Source organism: Emys orbicularis, chromosome 7, assembly GCF_028017835.1.
Source record: "Emys orbicularis isolate rEmyOrb1 chromosome 7, rEmyOrb1.hap1, whole genome shotgun sequence".
NCBI lineage: Eukaryota > Metazoa > Chordata > Testudines > Emydidae > Emys > Emys orbicularis.
Genome location: NC_088689.1, coordinates 88,655,543 through 88,681,484, shown reverse-complemented (window position 1 = coordinate 88,681,484; position 25,942 = coordinate 88,655,543). Strand labels below are relative to the sequence as shown.

Here is a 25,942-nt window from a genome sequence, read left to right as displayed (position 1 = left end):
AGTATATTAGAATTTTCGTAACAGCACATCACTGCTACAGTAAATCTTTGAGAAGAGACTATATGCTTGTGTGTGATAACTTTAAAAATTCTATGGTATTTACAGTGCAAACTATGATTATTTTTCATACTCCTTAGTGAGACAAAGATAGGCCTCAGTCTTGTTAAATGAACCATCAAAACATATTTAGAAAAGTTCACTTTGCTCACTCTCAGCCCAGAACATTGCAAGCTTTTGACCATCAGATTTCTATGCATTATCCCTGTTTGTGTCAAGTCATATGCTGTCATAGTACTACTCTCTAATCTGCAGCAATCTTGCATGTGAACCAGCGATGTGTGTGGACCAAGATAAATGTTTCCTAACACACTTCCCTGATGCCACTTTGAACCCAGACTGGAATAGTGTTGACCACTATATATAAAGCATTCAGATTTTGAAGAGATTTCTGTTCATAAATCCTTCAGATTCGCACAAATTTTGTTGCTTTACAAAGTTTTGTTACTTAAGAGAACAATCATTAATGGTATGTCCAAACGAGAACTCTGTGATCACACATATCACACCACATTTTATCTTTAGTAACCATACAGTAGGTTTCACACAGATGGTACATGTGGTGCAAAAGGACTTCATGTTGAAGCATTTCACTACAATAGAATCATTTTTAGCTTGATTTTTTTAAACTCCCGTTTCCTTGACATTCTTTTAAAATATCTTTTATGTATAACTAGAACATAAAAGGATTACCTGCAGCAGATTCTTTTCCACTAAAAATACTTTTTTCCTTTATTTATTTTTCTGTGCAAATGTAGTGCTTGTCAAAGGTGCCAGCCTATTTGAATCTTGGGTAAGTAGGTGGAGCCCACCAAAGAACAAAGTCCTATCTCTCAAGTAAGGGAGGGGCTATACAGCCCAGGATTTAACTAAGTATGGGGGACAAAGAATGAAAAAAAGCAGGGATGAGGGTGCAGGTCTTGGGGTCAAAACAAAGGATTCAGAGATGGAGAACTCTAGACAATGCCCATTTATATGAATAGTCCAAGAAGTCAGTGAATGCTGCCTAGAGGAACTCTGGCTGAATGAATGCATTGTTGAGAGACTAGAAAAAGACCCCACACTTGTAGAGATATCACCCACCCTCCAGTCCAGATTCCTCTTCCAGTGCCAGAAGGAAGTTGATAAAGAGATATTTGGACTTTATGTGGCCACAGATGGGGAGTGCATAGAGTAACAAGTGCAGGGAGAATTGCCAGATGGGGAGTCCTGGAGAAAGAAGCTTGTATGTCTTATCCATAGAATAGTTACACCACATGTAACAAGAGTACAGTCTTCCTGCCCCATCATTCCCCCATGAATGTGTTTCAACCTGGTCTTTATAGTCTGTTTAGTTTTTTGTTCCTCTCTTGGGAATTCCAACAAGCGTTACTGCTAACTAGGGGACTGATTTTTTAAATGTCAACACTTGTCTAATAGCAACAGATCTGGGCTGAGTCCATCAGCTCCATTTGTGTAGGTCAAACAAACTGCAGGTGGCAAAGCATTTCCAAACTAGATGGGATTTGAACTGGTGATCTGCAGGTGAAAGTGTCCTAATTAGAGTTGTGCAAATATTTTGAAATGAAATTCAAACTGTATTAAACTCTTCTAATCTTAAGTGTGTGGGTAGAAATGAAACAAACAGAGTTTCATTCCAACCATGACATGAATCTTTTTGCCATCTCCAAATAGGCACAATTATTTTGGAGACAGAGTGGGTCACATAGTGCTACGGCTTCTAATTTACTGGAGACACAGTATAAAACCATAGAAGACAGAGACAGATGAGAGCTATCAGTGGTAGGTAATTCAGCTCATCTCTCTGCCAGTGCAGGACTGTTCCCTGAGCATACTTAAAAGTCCACTGTTCAGTCTGAGTTTAAAACATCCCAAGTGATGGGGTTTCTACCACTTCCTCTAGGAAGTTATTTACAGCCTGTCAGGAAATGTTCCCCATTTTTCAGCCTAAATGTCCCCTTTCTTAATTGTATCCCATTACCCCTAGTTTTCCTCCATAAACTATATTCATTCCTTCCCAATATATACAAAATTTACAGCCTTTAAAATAAAATGGTACAGCACTGACTTTATTAACATGCTGACACACATTCAATTATTTCACTCAAATGGTTTTTAGCTTCAGTGGTTAGGACACTAGCCTGGGACTTGGAAGATGCGTGTTCAATTCCTTGCTCCACCACAAACTTCCGGTGTGACCCTGGACAAGTCACTTAACCTCTCTGTACCTCAATTCCAGAACAGCACTTCCTTACCTCACAGGGGTGTTGTCAGCCAAGATACATTAAAGATTGTGAGGTGCTTAAATGCTACCGCAGTGGAGGCTATATAGGTATCTGAGATAGATACATTAGATATGCACCCAAGACTAGTCTTGCATAAAGTGATGGAATTACAAAAGCATAACTTCATACATTAGAAAATTCCAGTGAGTACAATTTTCCTGGAACAATGCACTTTCCACAATGTGATTTCATTTGTAGAAAACAAAATATAAGAAAACGTTACAAATGTTGGTACTTGACAAAAATAAAACGTTTACTTTACCTGCATCTTCTAGAAGATATTGCACAGCCATCAATACCTTCCCTTGCGGTTGTAAGTCAAGCTGTGAGAGGAAAGACAAATAGTGAATTATTGGGTTGATAGGATAATTGCCATGATTTAGTTTAATTGATATTTCTCAATAGAATCAGAAAGTGTCATTTAAGTAAAATTACAGGATCACGACTTTGGAAACAGGGATATTTCTCCAAAACCCTTATATTTCATTGCAGTGACAATGCCAACTTTATTCCTTTTTATCTCTTCTTACCTCTTTCATTGCTTTGATGTACCAGTGTCAGACAGACCACGCAGTACAGTCAAAGTGTTGTTGAGCTTTTTATTTTGTTTCTGCTGTAATCAAGACAACTGACGGAGTGGTTAGTTTTTTATTTTCTTAATTTTGATTTACACTGATCTTCCTGCTGACATAGTCCACCAGTATGATAAACAGCAGGGGGAGTTAGGGCCAACCACTGGTGCAGTGTGGTTTAGACTTCAAAGGGACTTGTTTTTCCAAAACATGTTCAGATCACTCTTTTAAGTCATCTGTACAGAGCATGCACCATAGTTATTAAACCTCAGGCTGGTGTGAGCATCCTTCTGGGTCGATAAAACTCCATAAACTATCCTGTTGGTATTCTAACTGCTTTTCTATCCCTTGCCAAATTACAAAGATGGCACCGCGCCCTCTCCTAAAGCTGAACTTTTTTTGTTCAATGAGGGGTTCCATCATTCTCCTATCCCTCACTTCCAGTATCTTCATCCCATGCAACAACAGCTTTATCCATCAACAGTTTCCATGTTAATTGATGCTTCCCTTCTTATGTATTAGGACCAGCATAGACTGGCATCTGTCTTCAGGAATTCTCTTGTCTTGCCATATGGTTTTAATGACTCTGTTCATCCATTTTATGTCTCTCTCGCCCAAGACTTTCATCAAGCCCACCATCACTTCATCAAGTCCCACTACCTTACCACTCTTCATTTCCTGGATTGCATTTCTGACTTTCTCCTCTGTTATGTCAGGGCCAGGCACCACATAAGGATCACTAGAGAGCTGGATGGTAGAAGGAAATGTAGTGGGAGAATGGAGTTTTTCATCCCTAGGTCACTGGTTAAAATCAGACGATGGTTGTTAATGACCAAAAGTCATTACCATGTGATGAATGTTTGCTGGTCTATATAAAGTTAGTGGTGGACAAGGATTCACACCACAACTCCTATTGGTTGGCGGTCTCTGCAGGCAGACCTAAGACAGATCATTGGAGACTGAACTACCTTCTCGTACCTAGATATGGTCCGTTCAGGTCAGGATTAACGCAATATGGAGGAAGCTTGCACAGCTGCTGCCTGCACTGTACCTGTTGCATGGATAATAGAGGACTTCAGTCTACAATGCTGTCTATACAGTACCATTCACCTGTGCTCAAATTCACCTTTTTTTTATTTTTAACTTCCAAAAAACAAAACATGCAGGTCTGAAGAACTACAGGGAACCCAAGGTCACTGTGCAAAGTTTGAAAGTGTTACATTGGAATACAAAGGGTGAACAAATACTTTAATATTGTATCCCAGCAATATATGTAAATGAAATTAGAATTAAGCTTGTTTTAATAAAGATGTCCTCTAAACCCTGTTTGGCCCATTATCTTCTATACCTCTGTAAGTTTAAAGTGCATACTGCTACCATATTGGTGTGTGTAGCACTGTGCATCTGGCATCAACGGAATGACATGTCGTCTTGGACTCACATTCTAGATACTCTCTCCTCACCCTGTTTCCCATGTTATCATTTATTACTACTTATAGTATGGTAGTGTCCAAAAGCCACAACCAATATCAGGGCCTGAACAGTGCTCAGTACAGTGCAAACACACACGAAGACATGGTCAGCAATGTCATTTTCCTTCTCATTGGTCTTCATAGAATCATAGAATATCAGGGTTGGAAGGGACCTCAGGAGGTCATCTAGTCCAACCCCCTGCTCAAAGCAGGACCAATTCCCAACTAAATCATCCCAGCCAGGGCTTTGTCAAGCCGGGCCTTAAAAACCTCCAAGGAAGGAGATTCCACCACCTCCTTAGGTAAAGCATTCCAGTGCTTCACCACCCTCCTAGTGAAATAGTGTTTCCTAATATCCAACCTAGACCTCCCCCACTGCAACTTGAGACCATTGCTCCTTGTTCTGTCATCTGCCACCACTGAGAACAGCCGAGCTCCATCCTCTTTGGAACCCCCCTTCAGGTAGTTGAAAGCAGCTAACAAATCCCCCCTCATTCTTCTCTTCTGGAGACTAAACAATCCCAGTTCCCTCAGCCTCTCCTCATAAGTCATGTGTTCCAGACCCCTAATCATTTTTGTTGCCCTCCGCTGGACTCTTTCCAATATTTCCACATCCTTCTTGTAGTGTGGAGCCCAAAACTGGACACAGTACTCCAGATGAGGTCTTCACTGGCCTCTACTGTTTTTTTGGATGGTCAGTCTGGGTTGGGGAAGAACCTAATGGTTAAGGCTCTCTCTCTCCTTCAGCAAGGTGAGAAGAGGCCTTCGAGTGCAGCAGAATCCATTTTCAGAACATTAGTGGAGCAATACAATCAAGCCTCATCCTGTGGTGAAATATCCTGTGTTGCACCATTTAGATTTTGCTGTGTCTGTATTACTGGGTGCAGTTAAAATACTTGTTGCCACATTGATCGGAATCTGCTGAGAGCCAAATCCTGCTCTGTGTTACAGAAATGTACTTGTAAAAGGTGCAAAAGGCCTTCCTGTACCCAACAGATGCATGTAACAACCCCCTGGGCCTATATAAATAGCATTCAGAAAGGGCTAAGAGGGGCCCATGAAACCACCACACCTGCTTCCCAGAGGGGGAGTGGTTTGTTGGTTATGGATGCAACCAAACCACCTTCCCAACCCTCTGCCTTTAAGCACATATACTGCAGCGTGTTGCACACACCAAGAAATTATGCACTCCACTCACTCCTCTTCAGAGCAGCAACAAGAATACTCCCCACTATTGTTCTCCACCAACTGTCCTGAGCCATCCTGCCATGCACTGGCAGGAGGACTCGAACTCACTGTGCAAGCTGGCACTTGTTTGTTCCCTCCTCCCACGCCAAGACACCCAGTGGTACACTCTCTCCTTGAGTAACTGAGTTCTGGGAAAACCTAGCTGCTTTGATGCAAGCTTTAAACGTCAGAATAACATACGAGCTTCTAAGGAGGTCAGGTCAGCCCACTCTCATTGACTAAAATTTTCCTCTCTAAAACTCACCCCACTAGCCATGTTGGGAAAGGCAGAGATCTACTACATGGACACCACACACTACCCTCACATCATCAATCTATCAAGACTACCCCTAACTGGAACTGAACTATCCATACTCTCCAAGGAACTGAACTTCTTCTGAACTGGAAATAACATGTGGAGAACTACAAACATTCCTCTGCTGACTCTGCCTCGAGGAATTCTTTCACAACAAAGACGACACCCCCCTCAACTACCACATCCCCACAGACGGTCACAAGAAAAAAGAATAATCTGACTGGACCCTCCCCCAGCGGACGAAAGCACAGACTGGATCATTACATTGATTGCTTCAGGAACAAAAAAATCGGCAGAATTCCTCAACAAAACATCACATTCACCACTATCTGTCCACCACTCAAAGAACAGCTATACCATCCTTGAATTCCAACCACCAGATAGTAATCTAACCAGCACACAAGTCGGGCACCATTGTAGTCCTTAATCAGATGGCTGTGCCAGTGAGGCCAACAGACACTCTCTGACCCCACCTACTATAAAGAAGGCAAAGACCACCCCACAATTTACACAGGAATTTAAAGACACCATCAAATCCTTCCCCAAACATCTCTAAGAAAAACTACCATCTCGTCCCCCATGATCCACCTAAGGGACATTCTACTTGCTTCTCAAGATACCCAAACAAAGAAAACCAGGCAGACCCATATCTTGCCATGGCACTCTTACTGAAGGAATATCAGGATACACAAAACCATCCTCAAACCACTCACCACACAAAGGGCCAGCTTCCTCCAAGACACTATCAACTTCCTCCAGAAACTCCATCAACCTCCCACAGAACACCATCCTTGCCATCATAGATGTCATCTCCCTATACACCAGTATCCCTCACCATGCCGGTATCACTGCCTCCCTCAAATCCCTACAAGATAATGTACAATGCTCAGAAATCCACTCTCAACAAACATCAAACTCATTTCATCCTTCACATTTAACAACAAACACTTTGTCCAAGCCATGGGAACAGCCATGGGTATTAAGATGACTCCCCAATCTGCCAACCTCTTCAACGGCCACCTCAAGGAAGAATTTCTGGAAAAATGCACCACAAAACCAAAGATATGCCTGAGATACATTAATTATTTCTTCATCCTCTGAACAGATGGTCTAAGCTCCCTCATGAAGTTGTGATGGAAATCTAACTACCACCACCCATACATCAAACTTACTCTAGAACACTCCCACTCTAGTATTGACTTCCTGGACACCAACATTAGCTTCAAAAATGGAACCCTAAAATTGACTATATACAAGAAACTCATGGATCACCACACTTCCCTCCACAGATCCAGTAACCACCCCAGACACACCAAGAAATTGGTTATCTACAGCCAGGCACTCAGATACTGCAGAATTTGCTCCGAAGAGGAAGACTGGGATACTCTAAATGCACTTAAAACTGCCTTCACTGAACACTAAATCTGCCTTCACTTCTCTCCACAGAGAAGTAGATCACATCTTGGAACAGACCACCCAAATACCCTGAGAGAACCTGCTTCAATAAAGACAAAATACAATACAAAAAAATCACTGACTGAAAAACCCTGTTTGTCACCTACCACCCCACACTAGAACCCATACTGGGTATCATCAAACAATTACAACCCATACCTGATGGGGACCACATCCCAACCCCCCCACTTCTGGACTTCAAACAACCCCCCAACCTCACCACGGTCATCATTACAAGCAAGTTCTGCACAGACCAGGACACACTAACTAAAAGCGGCACCAGAGCCTGCCAGAACAGCAGATGCAAAACCTGTAGACATATCTCCACTGTTCTGATGATCAATACACACCACAGCACATCTTTCAAGATCAGTGGGCCTCACACATACCTATCACAACCTGTGGTGTACCTCATCCAGTGCATCAAAGGCCCCCAAAACAACTATGTGGCTGAAACTGAACAATCACTATGCTCTTGAATAAACTCACTCAGAGAAACGATACAAGACAAAAAACACAATATCATCCGTGGGAAAACACTTTTCACAAAGCAACATACTGACCTCTCAGTCCTTTTCCTCAAACGAAACCTGCGTAATACCTTCAAAAGACAAGCATGGGAACTTAAATTCATAACTCTGCTAGACACTAAAACCACAGACTTAACAAAGACACTGGTTTTATGGCTCCTTACCACAATTTGTAACACATTCCACTGTTAACCCTTAATTGCCCACATCATTTTAAGTGGACACCTACAGCACATGTGCACCCCTTATGTTTAACTATCTGTCCCACTTTGTATTTAGCTTAGACGAACTGGTTACCTTCCCCAGACCTGAAGGAGAGCTGTGTGAAGCATAAAAGCTTGTCCCTTCCACCACCAAAAGTTGGGCGAATAAAAGTTTACCTCATGTATCTTGTCTCTCTCATGGGCAGAGATAGACAGGTTCCTGTATTATCAGACACAGCAGCCTTCCGGTAGAGCTCTCTGGAGTCCACTTTTACCCTTACATGCATATTAGGTGAGACTATATATATATCCATACTTTCTTACTAGGTACAATCATAATTGGGTGCCCCCAATCATAAATGGAGAGGTCCCATCCAAATTATGGCAAGCATAAGCACTTCCCTCATCTTACAGACTCTGAATTATTAGGCATGTAGTTCTGAATGACTGATTTAATATGCAGAGACCCACTAATATTTTAAACATGGATTATGCCACTGCTGTAAGTAATGAGAACAAGCACTTCAAAATACCAAAAAAATTCTGTTGGATGCCGCTAACTCATCTCGACCTTGAGTGATACAGCAGCTCTGTATTATGGGATTAGGGTCTGGTCTACCTCAGTGAATGAGGAAAAAGGGGAAATCACAAATGCATTAGAAAAATATTTCCTTGTTCACTTCAAATGTATGAAACTATGAAAGTGTAGAAGGGGAAGGGGAAACAGTTTTGTAATATGACAGTTGGGATTTTAGTTAATGAACAATCAGTTAAGTCAAATTAATCAAATGAAAACATCAATATATTAAATATTAGAGATGGACCCAGGCTCAGTGGTGAGCTGGAGCCGGTTCCCACCGGTTCGCAGGAACCGGTTGTTAAATATAGAAGCCCTTTTAGAACCGGCCCCTGCCCTGCCCTGCCCCCGGCCCCAGCCCACCTCGCTCCGGCTCCGCCTCCACCTCCTCCCCTGAAGGCTCCCCCTCCCCAGCTTCCCGCGAATCAGCTGTTCGTGCGGGAAGCCTGGGAGGGCTGAGAAGGAAGCAGCAGCTTCCTGCAGGTGAGCTGGGGTGGGGGGCGTGAGGAGGGCTCCAGGCGCCGCATGGCTCTGGTCCGGCCCCCGGCCCCGACTCCGGGACGGCCCGTGGCCCCAACTCCGGGACGGCCCGCTGCTCAGGCCCCGACTTCGGGATGGCCCGCGGCTCCGGCCCGGCCCCAACTCCGGGCGGCGCGGCTACAGCCCCCGGCCCCGACTCCGGCTGGCCGGGCGGCACAGCCCCCATCTCCAGGCAGTGCGGTAAGGGGGGCAGGGAGGGGGTGTTGGATAGAGGGCGGGGGGGGGGTGTGGATTAGGGTCGGGGCGGTCAGAGGGCAGGAAACAGGGGGATTGAATGGGGGCAAGGGTCCGGGGGGGGCAGTCAGGAAGGAGCAGGGGTGTTGGATGGGGCGGTGGGGGGCAGTCAGGGACAGGGGTTCCAGGGGCAGTCAGGACAGAGAGAAGGGGTGGTTGGATGGGGCAGGGGTCCCGGGGGGCCATCAGGAATGAGAGGAGGGGTTGGATGGGGCAGCAGGGGGCAGTTAGGGGACAGGGAAGGGGGGTGGATGGGGAAGGGGTCCCCGGGGGTGGGGTGTCAAGGAACGTGGGGGGTTGGATGGGGCAGGAGTCCTGGGGGGGCGGGGGGGGCACGACCGCCTCATGGGGTGAGGAGGAGGGAACCGGTTGTTAATATTTTGGCAGCTCATCACTGCCCAGGCTGCAAAGTTTGAATTCTGATCTGAACTTCACCAGATGTTTGGATGTTCAGATCCAGGGTTCTGATCCCATTTCTATTGAAAACATAATTTTGAACGTTTCCATCTTTTTGTCACTTGAGGTTTTCAATGTCTACCCAGAATCATTTCCAAAATGATTAACTCAGACTCAGAACTGTGTTTAGGAAATTTGTAAAATGTCATGAAGCAATTATGAAAGTTTTGATGAATTTTATATTGCCTAACTTGAAGCCATTTTACACACAAGGTTCCCCTACTTTGTTATTTTTCTATGCTTGAGTCAAGGTTTTATGGGAGAACTCATTTAGTAAAATAATACATATGGAGACCACAGGACTACTGAGAAAACATTCAATCTTTTGAGATAAACCAGACCCTCATCCCATAAGACAGAGCTGCTCTTTACTCAAGGGCAAGATGAGACAGTGGCATCCAAAAGATTTTTTTATCGTCTATTTATTTAATGAGGAAGTTTTAACAGGTTTGCAAATCATTTGCCATGTAAATAGCAGAGACAAAATGATAATCATTGCAACAGTGAGCTTTTGTTTAGAAACAAGGCATTCAAAACTGCATTTGTAAACAGAACTGGTCACTTGTGTCCAGGGCCGGGGGCAAGGATATTTTGCACCCTAGGCGAAACTTCCACCTTGTGCCCCCCCCCCCCCGCACATCTGTTCACTGAGGGGCAAATCCCAACGAGCCTTTATAGACCCCAGGGGCCAAGTTCCCCCCTCCCCACCCCCTGAACTCCCCTGGAGTGTGCACAGCCCCCCCGCGAGCCCTCCCCACCCCACCCCGGCAGCCCCCGCCCGAGTCCACTCACTGGCTTTGCCAGGCTTGGGCCGCTGCAGCAGCTCGGCAGGGAGGAGCCGCCTTCTGAAGGCACTGGAGAGCCTGCTTGCAGCAGCAGCAAGCCCCAGCCATGGAGGAGCCTCCCCCCAGGAGAGGCAGCGGCGGCTCTCACACACACAGAGGAGCCACAGAGCCCGAGCGTGGCGAGGGGGGACCTGGGGGGCGCACGGGGGCCGCCGACCGCATGCATCTGCTGCAGCCTGCAGGAGCCCCCCGGGGGGGGGGGGGGGACGGCGCCGGGCCACAGCCTGGGCAGGAGGGGCAGGGGCGCGGCTGCTCCCTGCCAGCAGTGCCGTCGCCTTTGCAGGGCTGCTGCCTCCCTGTGCCACGCCGGCTCCTCCATGGCTGGGGCTCGCCACCCCCACAAGCTGATGCTCTGGCTCTCCGGTGCCTCCAGAAGGCGGCTCCTCCCTGCCGTTACCATATTTCAACAATCAAAAAAGAGGATGGGGGGGGAAGAGCCCCGCCCCCATCCACTCCCTCCCACTTCCTGCCCCCCTCAGAACCCCCAACCCCCCTGCTCCTTGTCCCCTAACTGCCCCCCAGGACCCCACCCCCTACCTAAGCCTCCCTGCTCCTTGTCCCCTGACTGCCCCCTCCTGAGACCCCCCCCAACTGCCCCCCTAGGATCCTACCCCCTACCTGTCCCCTGACTGCCCCAACCCTTATCCATATGCCCACCCCCAGACATACCCCCGGGATTCCCACGCCCCATCCAGGGGCGGCTACAGGCACCAGCGCACCAAGCGCGTGCCTGGGGCGGTAAGCCGCGGGGGGCGACCTGCCGGTCGCCGTGAGGGCAGCAGTCAGGCTGCCTTTGGTGGCATGCCTGTGAGAGGTCCGCTGGTCCCGCGGTTTCGGCGAGGGGTACACCGAAGGCGCGGGACTGGCGGACCTCCCACAGGCATGCCGCCGAATCCGCATTACCAGCGGACCTCCCGCAGGCATGCCGCCGAAAGCCGCCTGACTGCCGTGCTTGGGGCGGCAAAATACATAGAGCCACCCCTTGCCCCATCCAACCACTCCCCGCCCCCTGACAGGACCCCCAGAACTCCTGACCCATCCAACCCTGCCTGCTCCCTGACTGCTCTGATCCCTCTCCACACCCCCGCCCCCTGACAGCCCCCCCCCCGAACTCCCAACCCATCCAACCCTCCCCCCGCCAGCCCCCCGGGACTCCCCTTACCACCATGCCGCTCGAGCCGCTGGCTCCACGTGGAGCCAAACCAAACAGGCTGCCGAGTGCAGAGCCCCTCCCCCGCAGAATGCTGGCGACGCAGCGCTGAGGCAGGGGGAGGGGGGAGTAGGGGAGGGACTCTGGCTGCTGGAGTCCAATGGGAGCAGCTCAATCAGGCCCAGGTGCCCAATCAGCCACGCTGCACTCTGCATGTGGGGGAGGGGGGGGGGAATCCCGGACCTTTCTACCAATTCCTCCCAGACGGCTATTTAAAGATGAAAAGTACATGTCCGGGGAAATACGGAGGGAGCTTTTTGGCACCCCCAACCACTTGGCACCCTAGGCGACCGCCTAGTTCACCTAGTGGTTGCACTGGCCCTGCATGTGTCACAGGACATGAGGGCAAGAAAGGGTGATCAAATAGCAAGGAGTCAGGAAGGAAGGAAACAACTTGTTCCAGCACAAGTAGAAATTATTTTTGAAAAGCAATACACAAAATGAAAGAGACTTAGAATTAGCTTCACTTTTTATCATATACAGGTTAATTATGATAATCCAACTCTATTAACATATATGCTGATCACACTCATAGTCTGTGGTACCTTTTAAGATAAATTCTGAGTGTGATACGGGTCATTATTTCAGACACTGAAGCCTAGGATTTTACTATCAACTTCATGGACATTGACATTTCATTATCTACATCATTAGCAATTCTAAAATAACTGTCTTACTTAGACAGACTGCCATGCATGTCAAAAGGGAGCAAACACTCGTATTTTAAAAGAGAAATGGCATGTCTGTTCAGCTTGAGTGAAATCAAACAAGACAAAAAACACAAGAGTGATTTTGAACGGATTCATCTTCACACTTACCCAGAACTCTGCTTTACCGTTGCCCTTCTTGCATCTCTCTGCCAAGACTGATACCCCTACGGTAACCTCGGACAGTGGGTCTTCTGCTGCCTTCATGAGAACAATTTGAATGACACGCCCTTCATAGATGTGGGCATCAAAGGAAGATTTCCATTCTGGGTACATGGTGGGTTTCTTCTGGACCAAAGTTTTTCCCCTCTCTGAAAACCGCACAGAAAGTGGGGTAAGTGGTATGTGATGGCTCTACATATGACAATATCTGATTTGACTTTAAATGGAAAAACAACATTGAGATGACCCTTACTATGAAATCATAAGCAGGAGAGAACCTCAGAAAGCATGAGGTTGTGGTTGCCACCCGGATAAGCACCAAAATATTCAAACATTGGTAAACTCTCTGATCCTTGAGAGTTATGTTCATCCACATATCAGTTATAGCACAGGCACCAGCAGTGAAAATGCAAATGTGCATCAACTTGGATCTAGAGGGAAGAGCTATATGGTAGTGTTCAGAGGGTAGTTCAGTGTTCATGGACATTCAGTTCAGTCATTAGACTGTTTGCTGAAAATGCCCAGAAGGCATTAGTATATTGTGTGATGGGGATTAGATCACTAGCTTCTCACGTCAGGCATCCACCACTAGATGACAAATTAAGAGATGTTTAATGCTGGCCTAGTTTGAATTCCAACTGGTGGCCTGAAGCTGAAAAATCTCATTAACTAGTCTCCTAACCTATTCTGACATTCTTCTCACAGTTCTATTCAGAAGCAGCATAGGGAAAAGGCATTCTAAACAGTACTGTGGTCTGATCCAGTCATGATTTCTACAGCTTTCAAAGTATTTCAAAGACCTCCCTCTTGCTGTACAGCATGCATGTGCTTCAATTATTATTATTATTTGTATTAACATGGTGCAGAGAAGCCTTAGTCACCGACTGGGATTCTCCTGTGCTAGTGCTGTACAAACCAGAACAAGAGAACAGCCCCTACCCAAAGAAGTTAGGCCATGATCTTCCTCCCATCAAAGTAACTGGTAGAATTCCTGTTTACTCCAATGAGGGAAGGGTTGGGCCCTTATTATCTAAACACCTTTCTGAAGCATGAATTCCAAGTTAAGTTTGTATTAATTCAATAACAGTTTGTTTGATGCACTCTGCTCATTGTGATGAGCTGTCTAAACAGCAGGAAAGATTAACACCTTAGTATTGCTTTCTTAGGGAATGCCTGCCAAGAACAGCATTACAAATTACAGCTTTGACAAGTAAGCTTAAGTCTGCTTGCCAAAGGACATTCTCAAAACGTTCACAAACAGCCACCTGAGTATCTCCTGCATTTTGTTATGACCGTCTGTTTTTTCTCCTTTACTTGTATTCAAAAGCTTTTACCTGGAATTCAGTCTTGTAGACAGCTAATCATAGCAAAGGTTTCAATTTATCAAAAGTTCCTTCCAGAACTCAGCACTCTCTATAGCTACTATGAAAGTTTTTAGATAAACAGATGGTGAGAGTAACTATAGAAAGCCCTAAGTTAGACAGAACTTTTATTATAATAATAATACCCATGTTTTTCTTCTCCAACATCACGATCATCTTTCAAACAAAAGATAGGAATGGCTAACTGGCGATATACATGGTTGTACTTAATTAGGTGTAAGGGTGTCTGTTGAACCACAAGACACTTCCTATAGTCTATGGGATGAGCATGCTATCTCCCCATTGCTTGAAGTTTCTGCTGCACTGGGCAATAAGAAACTGGCCATCAAGACTAGGTCTTCTGCATGGCACATCCAGTAGACCGGTCTAGTCATCTGATTGTTAAAAACGGAACCCTCATCTCAGAAAGCACTGTACTATAGAAAGTTGCTCCTGGAACATCAGAAAGAGTAATATTAATGGAGAGATCCTTCAATATAGAAAGAAATATATGCACCCATCCCTGTCTTTTTAGGTCTGTTATATGGATCTTATAAGTCCCATTAAAAGTGCTCTGTTACAGCAGAGTTACAGAAATTACAGCACTGCGCATGGGGAAACCATTCCACAGAACAAAAAAGGTTCCCAGGCTTCTAGAAACCTTTTAACTAAACAAAAGTCTATTAAACACTAGCAGGCATCCATTTCCTGTGGAAATTCTATGTGGAAACTTGTTTAAAGTTTACACACTGAATAGGTATTTTACACATGTACGTATTCTTTAAAAATGTTCAAGACTGAAGGAGCAGCCAGAGTTGCTGGAAAAGATTCCACCGAGCCATGCTGACTTTTATTTATTTATTTATTTAAAATAATTCATATTAGTCAGGATTTGTCATTGATCAAGTTACCTGCCTACAAATATTAATACATCAATGTCACTGACAAACAGCAATAGAGAAGAATGTTCAGTCCTTTCCTATTTTGTCTATTTACAAGGGTCTCTTTAAATTACTTTTTAATGTTTTATAATCTGCTTAATCCCAAACCCCATGCAAATTTACTTTTTCTAGTGTTTCTATATTGTCCCAGGGGATGATCTTTTCCCTACTCAGGATGCGGTAACGTTAAGTCCAAACAAAATTATTCATGACACCCTCTAGCTCCACAGAACACACCCATGAAAACTGGAAATGAGCTTCTTTCTCCCACTGCAAAGGCCCAATCCACCACCACTCCAAAAGGAGAAAGAGATTGGGAAGGGAAAGGAAAGCTGAGACTGCACCTGCTTTCTCTCCCTTTCCTCAGTAGTCCTTCTCAACTGTTGGACCTTTTATCCCAGAAAGGGTTTGTGCATTCACGCATATTGACTGTGTGTGACTCGGCCGGAGGGCTGAGCCACTGAAGACCCACCTGACAAGGGCAACAGCTGACGGGGGGGGGGGGGGGGGAAGGGTGGCGCACCACGAAGAGAGTGTGTGCAGGTTCGCACCCACCCGACAGGAGGCGCTCAAGCCCCCTGGTGAGCCTCTTTTTTCCAACCCCATTAAAACAGGATTTTCAGCAGGAGGTTGCTGGATCTTGTTCTGTGTCACCTTACTGCCTGTGACCCTAAGAACCACTCAAGGCCAACTGGCAAAAGGGTTAATTGTTCTGTAATAGTAACTTCTGACTGGCTTGACAAACTCACTACACCCACCACATTGCACAAATACTATGAAAGCAAAGACCATCAAATGAGGTCTCTACTAAAAGCTTATGTCATACTGATCCTCATAATCATTGTGAGATGTATGTAGGGTTGATATTTACAGAGCTGTGTATATGTGTACACACACACACACACACACACACACACACACGGAAATATGTTTTAAAGACTGAATCAAAACAGGCTTAACAAGCAGGTTTTGACCAGACAAAGGATGTATACGTCTGCCTTGGTTCACATGTAAAATAAGTATTGTAAGCTAACACAATGGAAGCCTGTTTGCATATGACAGCGACATGAGGATGTGAAGGCAACATGGAGTCAGCACACATGGGAATAAACCACAATTGTCATCCTGACTCTGGGGACAAAACACTGACTTTGGGGATATAACGGGAAGGCAAAAAGGACACCTTTTCGTCCTTCACTGAGGAAGCAAAAAGGTCAGTGCTTTTTGAATTCATGAAAGAGGGATCCAAGCCATGTTGGCTGGAGACGTTGAGAGATTACTTTAGCTGAGAAACTATTTTAGTCAAAGGTTTTAGCCTGATGAAGTTAAGTTGAGACTCTATGAAGCATATTATACTTAGTTTTATATATACACATTTCTGTTTCCATCGTTATCCTTACTCACTAAATTTTAGCCTTTTGATAATAAACTTATATTTATAGTGAAAACAATCATATCTCTGTGCTGTAATGTTATAGTTGAATCAAAGAAGCTCATGCGTGCACTGTTATTTGGGGACAGCTTACCTGGTAATTTCTGAGAGTGTCCAGTGGCTAAGTGCTGACCATGCAGGGGAATGCTTCAAGGAGGTTTGGGGACTGGCATGCATCTAGGCACAGCAAGGGCTGGCAGAGCCCTGCGGAGATTGTTTGGGTAGCTAACACCCAGTTAAGCACAAGGAAGTCTCACTCTCCTTCTGAGGCAGGAGGGTAACAAGGTGACTCACAATCCTGGGTACCCCGAGAAAGCATCATACTGCCCCATCCTGGTGTGTTGTTATTGACCCTACAGTTTAGCAGCTGTGTAGGACCACACTCTGTGCAAAACCAGTCACTGCATCTCAAAAAAAACCCACCACCACCAACAAAACTGCAGGGTTCGAGAGGGCTCAGAGAAGAGCAATGAGACTGATCAAAGGCCTGGAAAAAACTTCTCATGAAGAGAGATTGAAAAGATGGGGATTGTTTATCTTAGAATGGAGACAAGAAAGAGACATGGTAAAAGTACATAAAATAAGGAATGGTGTAGAGAAGGGAAATCAGGAGTGCCTGTTCTCCCTGTCACAGAACAGGAAAAAGGGGATGTGCAAGGAACTGGAATGGTTGAGACATTTAAAACTGAGAGAAGGAAACACTTTCACACAGCACGTGGAATTTACTGCCACAGGAAATCACTGAGGCCAAGGATTTAGCAAGATTCAAAAAAGGATTGGATATTTATGCAGGTAACAAGAATATTCAGTTATTGTTAATTCTAACAATTTTTAGGAGGGATGTAAAACCTCATGCGTCAGATCTTAAGACAATCTCTATCGATTATAGATTGGGGAGAAGATTATCCCACATCTGCCTACTGTGGTGTTTCTTGCTATTTCTCTGCAGGATCTGGTGCTGGCAACTGTCAAAGATAGAATAATGGCCCTTGGGTTTGATATGGCATAGCAATTCCTATAATTTTACTGCCCACTCAATGCAGCTATCATGAGCGACCACAAGCTAAATATCATAGGAAGAAATGGGCCTAAATCACTGCTCTACAGCCAAAATGCTTCTGAAATAAATGTAGTCAAACTTTACTAATTCTGGGTCACCGAGAACGAAAATGATGCTTAAAATTATTGATTGGCTCTAGTTTTCAAGATATGCTATTGGGTCAGTATATACGACCCTTGACTTGGGAATGGCGGAGGATAAGTGAGTTATAAAGGGAAGGGATCTCAATTTAAACCAGAAATGACTAAAATACATCTTTGACTGGATCTATGAATAAATCTATGACTGGGTTTGGACAGTACTTGCTTTTTAGGCAAAACAATGAATGATGCAATCTGAAGCTGGTATTGTGTCATACATGATATGAATTGCATCATGTTATTCCTAGAAGTCATGGATGATGCAATCATAACGAAGCTTACATCACTCTGCTGAACAAATTGCCCTATATCAGCTCTAGAAATCATACAGTGTCGTGCTCTCTTATTTGTCAGTGTTTGATTTTGCAAAGGGACACATTTCTGTTTAGCCAAAGTGAGCAGAGATGCCTCGTACTTGTGTGAACAGTGCAGATAACTTCTGCTATGTTTGTGGTGAAGTGACTTTTGCATCACAAAAGCGCAGTATAACCACTATGGTTAAGAAAGCCTATCACCTTTAGTTTGGCTGCAAAATTGGAGATCAGGACAAGAGGTGGGCCCCACACATATGCTGCAACACTTGTGCAACAAATCTTCGCCAGTGGTTGAACAGGAAAAGGAAATCTATGCCTTTTGCAGTGCCAATGATTTGGAGAGAGCCAACAGATCATACCAGCAATTGTTACTTCTGCATGGTGCCTCCAGTTGGGAAAGGTGTGTCAAAGAAGAAAAAGTGGACTGTGCATTATCCAAACATTCCATCAGCTATACGCCCAGTACCCCACGGAGAAGGACTGCCGGTTCCTGATGCACCAGAATCATTCTCACTTGAGTCAGATGAGGAAGAGGAAGAGGATGAAACTTCTGGTCCTGAACCATCAATGTCACAGGACCCACATTTTCTCCCATCCTCCTCCTCTGAACCACACCTCATAACACAAGGTGAACTGAATGACCTTGTCACGGATTTGGCACTACCCAAGAGTAAGGCAGAGCTGTTGGGCTCCAGACTACAGCAGTGGAATCTCCTGGCAGGTGATGTTAGGGTTTCCATGTTCCGTGAGCGTCAAAAGGATCTTGTCCCATTCTTCTTCATGGAAGGTGATCTTGTAGCCTGCAACAACATCGATGGTGTGATGGCAGCCCTCAACATCGTTCACGATCCAGATGAGTGGAGACTGTTCATTGATTCATCGAAGACGAGTCTTAAAGCTGTTTTACTGCATAATGGCAATGTTTTGCCATCAATTCCAGTTGGTCATGCAGTCCATATGAAGGAAACCTATGACAACATGAAACAACTTTTGAGGTGCATAAACTATGACCAACATCAGTGGCAGCTTTGTGGCGATTTGAAGGTTGTTGCTCTCTTGCTTGGTCTGCAGACTGGATACACAAAGTACTGCTGTTTTCTCTGCGAATGGGATAGTCGTGCAAGAGATTCCCACTACATCAAGAAAGATTGGCCACTCCGACAGTCATTGGAGCCTGGGAGGAAAAGTGTTCAGCATCCACCACTTGTTGAATCAAGGAAGATTTTGTTACCACCCTTACACATCAAGCTGGGTCTGATGAAGAACTTTGTCAAGGCCACTGACAAAACACAAGCAGCTTTCAAGTACCTCCGTGGAAATTTTCCAAGGTTAAGTGAAGCTAAGATAAAGGAAGGTGTCTTTGTTGGTCCTCAGATTCGTGAACTTCTTCGAGATGTTGCATTTGACCATGCACTGCGTGGCAAGGAAAAGACGGCATGGAAAGCCTTCCAGTTAGTGGCAATAAATTTTCTCGGAAACAACAAGGCAGACAACTACAGGTTGTTGGTGGAAAACCTCCTCAAGGCATACAAAAGCCTTGGTTGCAACATGTCACTAAAGATACATTTTTTGCACTCTCATCTAGATTTTTTTCCCACCGAACTGCGGAGCAGTGAGCGATGAGCACGGCGAGCGATTTCACCAGGACATTGCAACAATGGAGAAACGCTATCAGGGCAAATGGAGCCCATCAATGCTTGCAGACTATTGCTGGACAGTGACAAGAGATGCTCCATTTAATGAATACAAGAGACAAGCCAAGAAGTGCCGAGTAGACACTGAATAGGACTAAACTATGTACATAATAGTGTTTTGCCTTTTGCTTCATAATAAATTTTATTTATATAACCCTTTTGCTGATTTTTAAAGTGTTACATAAACAGGACAGGTGAAATATTATCATGTAAAGCAACCATAAACACATGAAAAGACCTAGGTTTACAATTTATGATTAAAACTCTACTATCTACACAATATACATAGACATAAAATGTAAAAACTTAAATATCGTAGAAACAGTAGCCAATCAGTTGTTTTAATTGTCATATTTGAATTCAGCACATCAAAATACATAATAAATAGCACATTTTATCTCTGAAGCAGACGACTTCTCAAAAATTGTAGACCAGTGTTATAGGAAGACAGTTTCTACAGGCCTCTAAATTCTTCAAAAATGTTAACTTTTTTTTGTTTAGTACAGCCATACTGTACTAATTTAATTTTGAAATGAAGGTCAAAGAACTTGCCTCCCACCATCCCATAAGTAATTATTATTGTTTGTGTTGCATTAACACCCATGTAAATATACTACATGTGCTCATAGGGACATGTTCACATGGAATACAATTAGTTCCAAACAAATTAATTCCTATCAAGAACCTTTGGTGATAATAATAAACCAAATTTCCCACTAACATATATTTCATTTAATGCACTGCAGCCATTTACTGTCCTGCATTTGAGAAAAAGGGCTCTCATCCCAATGCAATTTAGAGTGCTTTTCCAGGATACCACAGTTCTCCCAAAACTTTCAGGTAAGCATAGTTTACCAATTTAGAAAACACACAGACAGCGGATTTGCAAACATTAGCTCATTATCTAGTCACCACAACACCCCATGCAAATAGAACAATTAGACAGTTTTGCCACGTACATTTCTTTTTTGTAGAGAAACAGGAAATTAATAAGGAAGGATTTGATCCTGCAAAGCACTGAGCAATCTGGGCCATATCCAGCAAAAGCATGGACTCCACTGAAGTCAATGGAACTTCTCACATTTCTTTAAGTGAAGCCAACGCTTCTAAGTGCTTTGCAGGATCAGGACAAGAGTGCACAGCACCTTGCAGGACTGAGTCTTGAGTCCTGCAGCCCTGCCACAGCAAGTGTGTAATTTCTAATAAGCATATTTAAGTCCAGAAATGTGTCAGTCATTACTGTACCTGTTGTCAAAGCTTCTTTCATCTTTATAGCACAGAAGGGCTGCAGCTGCTCCCCTTCATTCTGCATAGGTCCCAGCTCAAATGAGTTGAAAGATATCCGTAAGAAGGGAGCCATTGCTCACAACAGTGGCACAAACCTAGGTGAACAAAAGAAAATATAAAACCTAAAATAAAAAATTGGTCTGAAGCAGATAAGAAAACCAAAATCTAATATGAGGTTCCTCAATCAGAGTGACCCCCAAATCCAGCCTCTAAATTTGCCCTTACAACTTTTGCTAATGCATCTATTTGAATGTGCAAAACTTGCATGGTAAAAATTTAGGGGCAGGTTTGAAAGCATGACCTTAAAACTAAAGTGTAATAAAGACACATTATTATATATGGCTAAGAGGATATTTTAGCCAGACACAAGTTTGAAGAGACCTCCTCCCCAATTCACAGTCATAGTCTTCACGCCCCTTTGAAAACATAAGGCTGTGCAGCACATTGTTAATAGATTAACTTTGATGTTAAGCTCCATACCAATAGAAGTGCTTAGTTAATGGATTAACTAAGCGCTTCTATTGGTATGGAGCTTAACATCAAAGCTACAGAAACACTCAACATAGTGTCTATGAGCTACAAAACTCAACTGTAACCCAAATATATTGACCTAACCTGCATTAAACTTGTTAAGCTTCCACTGCCTTGAATATGTTTATCTGTTAAGACTAACAAAATTATGATTTTTTTTGGAAGCACTTATGTGATCTGACAAAGTGGATGTGACCAACTATCATGCGGCATGTTGGCTCACTTGGCATAATTAGAGATGTTAATTTTTTAAAAAGTGCTTTCTCCCAGTTGGAAGATTCTCTTGGAAGTTTGCCTGCTCTACTCCTGGGGGAATTCTGCGCCACTGCATGCGCAGAATTTATGTCCCCAGCAGATTTATTTGCTTCCCCACAGAAAAACGGCTTTCTGACAGGGAAGCAAAGGGAATCCACAAGAGCGGTCATGTGACCCTCCCCAGCAGTATGTTTTGAGTGCCCAGGGCAGCCGGCAGAGACGTAAAATCACTGTGGGGCAGAGAGTGGAATCCCTCCTCCTGCGGAAGACCCGGCTGATGGCTCCTACCCTGCATCAGGCTCAACTGCTAGTCCTGGCTTGGCAGGACAGGACTTCCTCTTCCCCTGCACGGCATCCGGAGCCAGGTCAGACCCACCCCCAGATTTCTCTCCCAGCTGCAGGAAGCTCTACAAACTCCCTCCCCCTCCCCGCCTGTTTCCTGTACCCATTACTCCTCAGCTGCAGGAGGAGGGATTCCTGTACAGGTAGCTGCTCCCCCAACCGCTCAACCAGACACCCTCATACTCAGACCCTCCTGCTGAGCGTCACCCCCCTTGCACTCAGAACCCCCCCATGAGCCCCACTCCCCTTGCACCTGGACCACCCTAACGAGCCACCCATACCCAGATCCCCACCTCACCTAGCCCCAACCAGCTGCACCTGGATCCCCACCCCACTGAGCCCCACTTCCCCAGCATCTGGACCCTCCACTGAGCCCCAGCCACCTTCACCTGGATCCCCCTGCAGAGTCCCATTGCCGTTGCACTCAGAACCCCCCAACAAGTCACTGTGCATCCAGATCCCCCCCAGCACCCGGATCCCCCACTGAGATGCCCGCACCCAGATTTCCCCACACAGAACTCTCTCAACCCACACCTGGCAGCTTTGCATAAGGTACCTTTAAATATAGACTTCAGGCTATATATACATTTCTTTGGCTCTATGCTAGTTCTGAGGAGTTTAGAACATTACAACTTCAGTAGAGGTCTAGCCATCAGCTCAAGCTCAGTATGACTAAAATAGGGGTTTTAATCTATCTCCTCTCTCGATCATTTTGGACACCATCACCATTTACCTGTCACTCAGGCCCATAGTCTGGGTGTCATCTTGAGTTGGACATCTCTCTCTCTAGGCCTTCACATACAGACTATTTCTAAATCTTGCTGTTTCTTTCTTCATAACATCTCTATATTACAGCATTTCCTATCCATCCAACTCAGCTAAAACTCTTGTCCAGTCTCTTATCTCATGTCTCAATTATTGTTACATCCTTTTCTCCGTCCACCGAGTTCACAACTAAACCTTGAGTACTCAATGTTTGTTTTATCATTCACAGAGACACTGAATCCTTTCAATACATCAGTACTGATAAAAATCAAATACAACTATGAATTGTTTTGAAATAATGGAGAGACGAAGAACCTGAAACTGTCAACACTCCTCTGATTAAAGAAGAATAAAGAAAATAAATTTAAGATTAATTTATAGTACTGAGATCAGAAAATTCATAATACAGTTCTTTCTTTCTGAACCCTGCAATTATGAGCTCATTACTTTTGTCTTAGCAAGCCTAATAAAGTTATCACTCATCAAATTATCCAGCTCCTTTTAAAATTCAGCTCCAGTAGGAGAATTTGATCTCCTGGAGCTCTGAATCCCACAGGCTGACTCCAAGCTCTGAAGAATTATTTCCTGTTATTGGCTTTAAATTTACCCAGCAAGTGACCCCTTGTTCAAGTGTGCCAGAATAAGAGAGGACCGATGAGATTTTAACTGCACATACACCGTTCTCTAAAGAACCTCAACTACTTTCCCTTCAATGCTAATTTATTCTATTTTTTTTGCAGTCTCCTGTGTACTTCTATCTCTGTTGACTTTCTTTGGACCTTTACAATTTTATTAACACAATAAAAAAAAAAAACTAACTAGAGAGAGGGGCACAGTTTTCAATCACAAGTAATGTGTCAGTTTGACCCGATCAAACTAAATTTCCAAGTGTGGTAGTGTTTTGCCTTTAGTTAGATTCACTATCAATTATATTGCAAGCTATTGAGGACAAGCACTTTATTTTCATACTTGTACTCATACATAGTTGTGACTAGCTTACTGTTAGCAAAATATAAATGCTGCTAAATAATACATTTCCCTAGAAGACAGATGAGGTTCACTAACTTGGAATTCCCAGGGTTTCTCTTGGATCTGTTCCCTCCCTCCCCCCCAATTAGGCACTAAATTCTTCAGGAACAGTTGCTATTTTCAAAGCTGCATTGAATAACTGTGTGAGAATATCTTTACCTCTTCTTTGTCACACTTTATTTCCTTCAGAAACAAGAAGGTCTGATGATTTATTACACTTGAGTTTCTCAAATTGCTCCATAATCAATATTCTTACAGACTATACGTGTGTCACGGCCACACAATGCTCTCCAATAAGCGGTGCCTTTGGGAAAGACATTATCCCATCATTGACAGTCAAGAATGAGGCAAAATATTTCAATTAACTTTTCTACTATTTTGTTATACTCCCTCTGATAATCTAGAAGGTCTATGGTATCTTTATGCTTCTTGGATCTCATACACCTATGTGTGAAGAATATTTGTTTCCCCTGCTCTGGCTCTCATCAGGGTTGCCAGCTTTCACAATGTTATTGTGAATCCTTCAGTATTTGGTGTTTTCTTAAATCTCCAGCTCTTGGATTCAAGAGACTGAATGAGAGTGTAAGCCTTTGGTTTGTTAAATAGGGTTCTAGTCCTCAAAGTCATGGAAAAAAGCTTGAAAATGCAAAGCATGTGCTCAGAAACCAGAGGGAAAATAAAAAGAACTCAAAATGAATTTTTAAAATATCTCAATTTAAGTCACTCATGATTTTTTGGGCCTGACTCAACACTTTCAATGGTTAGAACTGAGAATACTACTATCTGATCATCATATCATGTGTCTTTATCCTTTATCTTGAAATTGTATCTTACTCAGCATTGTTTGTGTTCCATTTCATTTATATTTTTTAGGCCATTTCCCAATATTTTTAAACTACATTTTTAAGCTCTAAGCAGCCTGTGCATGTCACTTAACCAGAGAAAGGTATAACATGATTCAATTGCTTGAAGTTGAAGCTAGACAAATTCATATTGGAAATAAGATGTACATTTTTAATGGTGAAAGTAATTAACCATTGGAACAATCTACCAAGGGTTGTGGTGGTTTCTCCATCACTGGCAATTTTACAATCAAGATTGGAAATTTCTCTAAAAAGACTCTCCGGCTGGTGGTGCTGCCGCACAGCGAGGCGGACCGGCTCCCTGCTAGCCACTGAACCACGCGGCTCCCAGTAAGGAAGCAGCTGGCATATCCAGCTCCTAGCCTTAAGGGCAGCGGAGGGGGAGGTGGACGGGGGTCTGCATGCTGCCCCACCCCCTGTAGCTCCCATTGGCTGGGTGAGGGTAGGGGAGAAACTAGCGTGAGCGTGACTCGCGAGCGCTCAGCAGGCGGCTGTTGCGGGGTTGCGTGGCACACACCTCTCTCGCTGATGCCCAGCCCTCTTCTCCTCGCACTCCTCATGTGGCTGGGCTCGAGCTGTGGTGCGTGCCCTGCAGTGAACCGCTTTCTGTCTATCGCCCCATCACCGGCACCCAGGAGATCGAGGTATGTGTATCCCCATCTCTGAGTGGTGGGAATGGGCTGCACCCCCATCCCCCCTATCATTCCCTCCCTCCCCAACCCCCCTGCACCCTCATCCCTGTCACTGCACCCCTCCCTGCCCCAACCTCCCCACACCCCCATCCCCTCACTGCATCCCTCCTCGTCCCAACACCCCCATCCCATTTTGTCCTGCCCCCACAGCTAACCATCCCAACCCTGTACCCCTTATAGCGCTCTCCCACCCATCCTCCCACCTCCCAGAGCCGCAACCCCCATGTCCCTCATCCCCCACAGCCCTGCACCCCATTCATCTCCATGCACTGCTGCACTCCCGTTATGTTCCTATACACCCCTGTGCCCCCCACATCCTCATGCACCTGTAGCCTTCTGCCTCCCCTTGCATCCACCCCACATACCCTCCTGAACCCACTCCTCTCTC

At 44.6% G+C, this 25,942-nt stretch overlaps 1 protein-coding gene across 1 annotated transcript in view; it reads right to left on the bottom strand.

The window, feature by feature from the left end:
- Positions 1 to 21,150, bottom strand: part of PRKCD (protein kinase C delta) — a 68,126-nt gene extending 46,976 nt beyond the window's left edge. Inside the window, exons 1-3 of the mRNA XM_065407300.1 lie at positions 21,036 to 21,150; positions 12,798 to 12,997; positions 2,605 to 2,665 (exon numbers count right to left, since the gene is read on the bottom strand). Of these exons, the coding sequence (XP_065263372.1) occupies positions 2,605 to 2,665; positions 12,798 to 12,997; positions 21,036 to 21,150 (376 nt within the window). The remainder of the gene's footprint in view (positions 1 to 2,604; positions 2,666 to 12,797; positions 12,998 to 21,035) is intronic.
- Between the last annotated feature and the right edge of the window lie 4,792 nt (positions 21,151 to 25,942).